Genomic DNA, 8,405 nt, shown 5'->3' with positions numbered 1-8,405 from the left:
ATTTTGTGGGTTACAGCGAGTACTGCATATTGCTGGCAAAAAGAAACGAATGATAAGTGCTGAAAAAAATAATTGAAAAGACCGTGTTGGACTCTTGAAAAAGAGGAAATTAAAGTTTTGGTCATGTATAGAAGAAAAAGTTTTGAAAAAAATTTGCTGACGGGATGGTGTGGGAAAGGGGAAGGAAAACCAAAACAAACTGAGCAAAATTCAAAGATTTTGCGGGCTGTCGATGGTCCCAAGTGAAAGAAAAGCGTAAGTGGGTTTTAGTGGCGAAGATGTGGAAGGTCCCGGCTCTCAACATGAGCTCCTTTTGATGATGATATGATTATTTATATTATATATATATATATATATTATATTATCAATATTTAATATATATTATATATATATATATATTATATAAATACTTTTAATTATATTGTTTGGGTTTGTATGTTGAACTATTTATAATAATTATATATATTTTTATATATTTATTTTATAATACATTATATATTATAAATATATTTTATAATATATAATATATAGTTATAATAAAATATATAATATTTTTATATTTTTAATATATATTTATATAAAAATTTTTGTGTGTGATACATATAAAATTTATATTTTATATTATTTAATATTTAATAAATTATATTATATATATATATTCATATATTTTTAACACCCCAAAAAATATATATATATATTTATTAATTTTTAAAATTTTATTATAAAATTATTTATATTTATTATATTTTATATACATATTTTAAAAATTATATTATTATAATATTTTTTTTATATTATTTAAAATTATATTAATTATATTGTTTTAATAATATTATATATATATATATATTAATAATTTTTAAATATATATATTTTTGTGTGTAATTTATATGAATTAATATATTTATTTTAATTATATATATTATATATATTATATATTATATATATATTCTCACACACACACACACACACCCACCACACACACACACACAACACACACACACAACACATATATATATAATATATATATATTATATATATATATTTATATTTATTATATATATGTCCTTTTGAAATTGAGCAATTTGAGGACGTAAAAAAGTCCCCTAAAAAGTTACATTCAGGGGTGGCTCATCTGCTTTTGCGGTTTTTTTTTAACTTTTCCCACGCCCCCAATTGGGGGGACTTCTATCTGAAAAGAAATAAAAAGGCTTTAAATTCTAAAACCAAAAATTATCACTCTATTTTAAGCAATATTATTCTTATTTGCCCCAAAATGTTAAAGTAGTGGCTGGGGTCTGGGAGCTTTTACTAAAAAGAAATACAACCATAGATTGATCATCTATGCCATGTTTTAAAAAACTATCTGTCATCTGTAATGAAATAGTCAAGCGTTGTAACTAGTTAACAGATGTTTTTTTAACCCTTACAGTGCAACTTTTTTCGTGAAAATTGTGTCTTCTTGTAGTCTCTGTTCCAAAATGTTCTTGCCCTTCTGCACCCAAACAAAAAAGCTGGTCATATCTCAACCAGAATTTCTAACAAATGCTAATAGGTGTCACCGTGGGTTTTTCTTGCTGACATTACGTCTATTTTGGAACGGGTGTCTGTCAGAGAAACTTTCTCTGTTTCTGACATAAAAAAACACCAAAAATTAAACAGTTTTCTAATGAAATAAAAAACAAATTAATTCAGGGATTTAAACAATAAAAAAAATAACTTACTTGGAAAAAGATGTCACTTCTACTCTTCTATACTACTGATGATGCGTTTAAAATTTGTCTATCCTTCTGTAGTACTAAACCCTTTTGGGGGATAAATTTTCTTGCTTTCTTCAAAACATTTGAACAGTCACTCTTAATCTCTTTTCATACTCTCAGAAGCCATCAGGGACAAAACAAATTAAAAGGGGGTTTTAAAAAGAAATTCACAGGTCTGAAGAGGAAGGGTAAGGATAATCCGATAGCGAAACTTGCCTCGCCCGGCTTGCCCATTAGGGGAGCCCGGCCCTATGTCAATAATGCCGACTCCTCGTGTTCACTGGTGCTGACTCGGGAAAACCCTAGTCCTTACCCGCCGCGCAGAAACCTCCAGGCGACAGTTGCAACTTCTGGGAAGAAAACCGACACTTTTCCACTGTATTTCCTGAGGCAAAGGGGGAAAAAGGGAGAGGAGGAGGTATAAAAGAGAGAGGGGAAAGCAACGCGGTAAACCCCCGGAGCAGTGGAACGACGAAGGGAGGTCATCAGGTCGGGGGACGGGCGGACTATGTGCAGGGTGGTCGGCATACGGGGAAAAACGGAGGTGGGGGAAGCGGGGAAGACTGTCAGCAGAGTAAAGCCCTATTCATTTTGATTCCCCAGTCTGCGGGATGGACATCAGCGAAGGAAAGACATTCGCGCCGCTCCCCTGAAAACTCGACGTGGGAAAACATGACGGGGGTACCCCTTTTGAAGAACAAGACCATAAGTCGATCTCCACCCGGGTTTACTGTGGGTCACAGAGGGGGAGGGCGTGGGGGAACAGCGAAGTGACAGCACCCTCTTTACATGGAGAGGAGGGTATAGAAAAAGTGTATGTACTACCTATCATTTTTTAATCTATTTTGCATTGTGGTTTTTCTATCATAGTATAAACACGATAGTGTTTTACCATTCCTTAAACTTAGTAACAGCCAAACTAGGTAGGGATGAAATAAAAATAAAAACACTAAGGGGCATGAATTAAAAAATAATCATTTTCAAAATTTTTTCCAAATTTCATAGTTTTACTAAAGCCACCCAGTAAGATATTAAAAGAAAGGGATATATTTCGGGTTTTCGGAATTTCCTTGATATTTCAGTAAATTCACAAAACCCCGAGTGAAAGTGATTTCTAAATTTCTAAAAATTTTAGGGATTTCGTGAAATCCCTGTTTTCCCACAACTTTCTGAAAACATATATATGAATTTTATATTATTATATTAATATATATATTTTATTATAAAAATATATATATTTTATATAATTATATTTATATATTATATATATAATATTTTATAATATATATTATTATATTTTTGGGTTGTTGTGTGTTGTTTTGTGTGTGGTGTATGGGGGTTTTTGGTGTTGTGTGTGCTTGTGTGTAGGCATGTTTTAAATTATTATAAAATATATATATATTATACAATATATAATATTATATATATATATATATAATTATATACATATTTTATATATATTTATATATATTATATAAACATTTCAATATATATATATTGTTGTGTTGTGTGTGTGTGGTGGTTGTGTGTGTGTGTGTGTGGTGTTGTGTGTGTGGTGTGGTGTATGATTATGTATGTATGTATTAATACGTATATTTTAAAAATTATATATATATATATATATATATATATAATAATTATAATATATACTATACATTTTAATATATCATTACATTAATATTATATTATATATTTTTTAAATTATAATTATTATATAATATATATATGTTGTGTGTGTTTGTTTTTTTTTGTGTGTGTGTGTGTGTGTGTGTGTGTGTGTTGGGAAGTATAACACCACCCACACACACACACATATTAATCTATATCTATCTATCTATCTCTATCTATCTATCTACATATATATATTTCATATTTATATATACATATATATAATTTTTTATATTTTATTTTATATATATTTTATATATATAATATATAACACTATGAGACGGGCAGGGGACCTATTATTTTCAAAATCCGGGAAAATCCCCAACTCGGCTTTTTTGGGCCCTACTCGTGTGATAACCCTGCCCCATCGGGTTTGTCTTTTTTGCGAACACCCTGGGGGAGGAGCCTGGGGGACACCCTGAAGGCCATGTTTTGGGCAGCTCGATGAGACTGTGCGAGGGGTTGAATGGGGGGCCCAGGGGGCCCGCCCGGAGACTCGTCATGGGACCCTCGTGGTTGGAAGCGAAAGGGGGGATGCGGGCCATTCGCCCCCCTCGGCGTTAGCCTCTTGCTGCGCTCGCTGCTGATAATATAATATATAATTATATATATATATAATTTTATATATTATTATATTAATATATATATTGAATATTATATAGATATAACATTCTATATTTGTGTATTATTAAAATATCATATAATATACATATTATTATAATTTTATATTAATATAAAATATATATATAATTTTGTGTGTGTTTTGTGTGTGTGTGGGGGTGTTGTGTGTGTGTGTGGTGTGTGTGTGTGTGTGTGTGTGTGTGTGTTGTGGGGTGTGTGTCTGTGTGTGTTGTATGTGGTGTGTGTGTGTGTGTGTTTTGAGTTTATGTGTGATTGAATATACTTATTACATTATAATAAAATTATATATATTATTTTAAAATTTTTATATATATATATATGCACATATTTACATATATATTTTATAATATATTCTATATAATTATTATTTTGATCTAAAATATATATGAAAAAAAAAATATAATCTTATATACTTTTAATTATCTATATATCTATATTTTTATCTTCTTCTATCTATCTTCTATCTATCTATCTATCTATCTATCTATATATATGTATTATGTAGTATTATATATATACAATGTAGTATGTATTATCATCTATCCTCTCTCTCTCTCTCTTCTCCTCTTCTCTCCCTCTCTCCTCCTCTTATATATATATATTTTTAAAAAAAAATTTTTATATATAAAAAATATTTATTAAAAAAACCACACACACAAAACCCCACAGATATATATTATATAATTTTATATATTAATTTTATATAAAATTTTATAATATATTATATTATATATAAAATTTTTGTGTGTGTGGGGTGTTGTGTGTGTGTTGTGTGGTGTTGAATGTATGTAGTATAATATTATATATATTTATAATATATTTTTATATATTTAAAAATATATATATATATAATATTTTATAATATATATATTTTATAAACAAACCACATATACATATATATAAATCACACACTGTATATTTTCAGCCCCTGCCGCATGCAAATCAAAAACATTACTATTATTTTATCTCATACAAATCGGGTACATATGTGTGTGTTGTGTGTGTGTTGTGTGTTGGTGGGGAGAGAAGAGATATACTGTCCAGGCAAGTGCACCACCATCCCGCATGCGAGTGCGTGGGTGCATCCATGTCACACGCATCGCCCGCGCGCGTATGTGGGACGAGCTCTGATTTTAAAAAATTTAGGTAAAACGAACGATTTATACGATAAATTTCCCTTGGGGAGGAACTTCCCTCGATTGCCTATTTAGCCCCCTGGGTACCAAGCCCCCAAGTCAGTGCTGGGCCCCAAAACCCGGGCAAAATGAGAGAATATTACCTAAAGGTAAACACCGGCACTCTCCGTGGAAAAGGAAATGGGACCCTTCACGTACTCACTTTTTTAAAACCTCACAAAAAGAAACTACAATTAAATTAAAAAAAAAAAGCAAATATATAATTATATATATATATATTTTAATTTATATTATTTCGTATCACACTCACTGCACCACCACACACACACACACACACACACACACACACAACACACACCAACACACACAACACACCCCCACACCCACCACACCACATACCAACACAAACACACCCCCACACACACACACACCACACACACACACACACACAACACAACACACACACCCCACACAACATATTATATATTATATATATATATATATTATATATATATATTATTATATTATTTTATATCTTTTTGTCGTTTGAAAATTTGCCATAACGCCGATCCTGCCTGGGGCCCAGCCGCAGCTCCCCCGGGTAATCCTCAACCGCAATTCGGGGAAGGACCCTGCGGCATGCTCTTCGGGGTTTGGGTGCGAACCACAACCCCCACGCGTTGGGATTTCGCTTCCCGAAAACCGAACCGCCCACCAACCCCCACCCCCGAGGTTAGGCGCCTCGCGATACCTGTTCAGTTAAAACACTCAAGCCCTTTTTCCCGGCCGATACAAAGTGTGCTGACCCCCCGAATAGCCCGGTAATAAAACCCCAGCCGCATAAAACCCCTTTTCCCCACAGCCGCTCGCTGTGATTTTGGGTCCGCACTTGGGGAAAAACGCAAATTTGTCCATTCTAAAGCCGGGGAGAACGCGGGGTGCGACGACGTCTTCCGCGCGGGGGAAAGTGGGGAGTGGGTGAGGGGCACGCCTATGTACATGGAGAGGGGGGGTCTGGCCTGGGCCTTTAGGAAAATAAACAAAACTAAAATAGGGGTAAAAAAACTGTTTCCGAAATTGGTCTAAGCTGAATAATCTTTAGCTCTAAGAAATTCCCCAGATTACATATAATCACTCTGATAAGTACAAATATTGTTAACCCCAAAAATGTGGGGCAGGGAGCATTTACATTTGGGTGCCCTTCCGCAGGACCTCCCCCGCCCCCAGGGTGCGGCTGGGCCCGGGGCGACTACCGCTTCTCGATGCCCCCAAGTGGCTCCTGCAGAGATGTACTCGCACATCGCGAAACGCACCAGGGCTTGGCGAGGGGGGAGGGGCAAACTCGGGTGTGTTGTATTTCCAGTGATGGGAAAGTAATACCCCTAAAAAGATGATGAAAAATTTATATTGCAGTGATTGATAATGTTGATGAGAATAATAATGACAGTACAAAATTGTTAAAAATGTGATAAAGATAATAATAATGTAACCCTAATGATTTATAATAATGTAATTCATTCATTATCTTTTTTATCATTATTACTGTAGTGTAATTTTAAATCGTAAGTTAAAGATGTTAGTTTGAAGCGTGTTTCCAAATACAGGTAAAGTCAGTGGGTTTGGCGTATTTTGGGATGACTCTCGGGTGGGTTAAGGATGATCCGCAGTCACATAAAAAAACAAAAAAATGACATCCTGGCTGACTAAAAAAGGGAACATAAAAAGAGCATCCATATTTTTACATAATTTTTGCACAACTTTGAACGTAACCACAGCAGGAACACCCGTCAGCCGCTAAAAAAACAAAAGGTCTGTCACCAAAAAAAACAGCGTCTCTCCCTCTGACCGACCTGGCTTGACCTTTTATACTGGGGCTTCCCGCGCTTGGTGAGGTTTTACCCATAATGCAGTTTATTAATTAGTGGTATGGTGGGGTTTGAAACAAGTTTAAAAATACATAAATAAAAAGAATAATAAAACTATACAAAAACGGGCGCATAAAATAAATAAAGGACAGGAAAGTACGAAAAAGTGAAAGGAAGGGATCCGTGAGCGAAAACGGAAAACACAAAGAGAAAAAACGAGTGAGAAACAAAACTAAAGGTGAATTAGTCGAAGGGAAAAAGGCAATAATAAGACAAGGTAATATAAGAACATAAGGTCAGTAAGTAAGTAGTGTTACGTGCAGTAGAATAGTGTAGATGTATAAGTAGATCACGGACCAATGGGAAAGGTAAGTCGGAGGGTATAAAAACAGATTCATTCTTATTTAAAAAAAACAGAAAAACATCAAAGCCACGTCATCTTGCAGGGCGAAGGAGTCCGTAGAGTTCCTATACAGGTTCGTAAACGTCAGGGAACAGGTGGCCCGAAAACCTGCGGGTGACCCGCCTGAAGCCAGGGTAAGTTCACTACAGTTACCATTATTATAATCATCATCATCATCATTATCATTATTATCATTATTATTATCAGTATTTCCATTATTATTATCATTATTATCAGTATTATTATCATTATCATTACTCATTGTTATCATTATTATCATCATATTTTCATTATCATTATCATCATTATTATAATCATTATAATAATATTATAATAAGAAGAATGATGATAGTAACAACAATGAGAGCAATAATAACAATAATGATAATATAATGATAATAATAATGATAATAATAAGAAGAAAAAGACGAAGAAGAATGGTGGTAATACAACGATGGTAGTAATAATAACAGCAATCATAAAAGTGAGTGCCTGTGCGCCTGCCCGTTTTCTTGTGAATAGACCTACACACAGTCTGAGCTCCGCTTCCCCCGCAGGACATCGACTTCATCGTGTGGACGGGCGACCTGATCCCGCACAACCTGTGGAACACGACCCGCGAGGGCAACCTGGACGTGACTCGCCAGGCCATCCAGATGGTCAGGACAGTTTCCCAGGATTCCTGTGTTCCCGGCCATCGGCAACCACGAGTCCCACCCCGTGAACGCGTGAGAATTCTGCATAACAAATGGCCATATATTGGATCCAGACATAACACTTATTTCCGAAAATTTTTGTCAGACCGTAGCAAACCCTTAACTGAGCCGGCATTGCAGTTTCCCTCAAAAATCGATTGTATGCATATATATGTAGATATATTTGGCCTGATTCTTCCAGTTTTCCCTCAACCGTACATCGAGAACGAATTCGA

General features: G+C 34.4%; 2 protein-coding genes across 2 annotated transcripts in view; both read left to right on the top strand.

Moving 5' to 3' along the window:
- Positions 1 to 1,906, top strand: part of LOC119573931 (sphingomyelin phosphodiesterase-like) — a 53,702-nt gene extending 51,796 nt beyond the window's left edge. Inside the window, exons 9-10 of the mRNA XM_037921035.1 lie at positions 1,433 to 1,563; positions 1,881 to 1,906. Coding sequence (XP_037776963.1) covers positions 1,433 to 1,563; positions 1,881 to 1,906 — 157 coding nt within the window. The remainder of the gene's footprint in view (positions 1 to 1,432; positions 1,564 to 1,880) is intronic.
- A 3,939-nt stretch (positions 1,907 to 5,845) lies between these two features.
- The window catches only part of LOC119573930 (sphingomyelin phosphodiesterase-like), a 3,409-nt gene continuing 849 nt past the window's right edge, over positions 5,846 to 8,405 (top strand). The window contains exons 1-7 of the mRNA XM_037921033.1: positions 5,846 to 5,885; positions 6,069 to 6,184; positions 6,385 to 6,495; positions 6,811 to 6,851; positions 7,563 to 7,608; positions 8,032 to 8,202; positions 8,372 to 8,405. The exon at positions 8,372 to 8,405 is cut by the window's right edge and continues 157 nt beyond it. Of these exons, the coding sequence (XP_037776961.1) occupies positions 5,846 to 5,885; positions 6,069 to 6,184; positions 6,385 to 6,495; positions 6,811 to 6,851; positions 7,563 to 7,608; positions 8,032 to 8,202; positions 8,372 to 8,405 (559 nt within the window). The remainder of the gene's footprint in view (positions 5,886 to 6,068; positions 6,185 to 6,384; positions 6,496 to 6,810; positions 6,852 to 7,562; positions 7,609 to 8,031; positions 8,203 to 8,371) is intronic.

Source organism: Penaeus monodon, chromosome 6, assembly GCF_015228065.2.
Source record: "Penaeus monodon isolate SGIC_2016 chromosome 6, NSTDA_Pmon_1, whole genome shotgun sequence".
Taxonomy (NCBI): domain Eukaryota; kingdom Metazoa; phylum Arthropoda; class Malacostraca; order Decapoda; family Penaeidae; genus Penaeus; species Penaeus monodon.
Note: the sequence above shows the minus strand (reverse complement) of the source record. Positions and strands in the feature narration are given on the sequence as shown.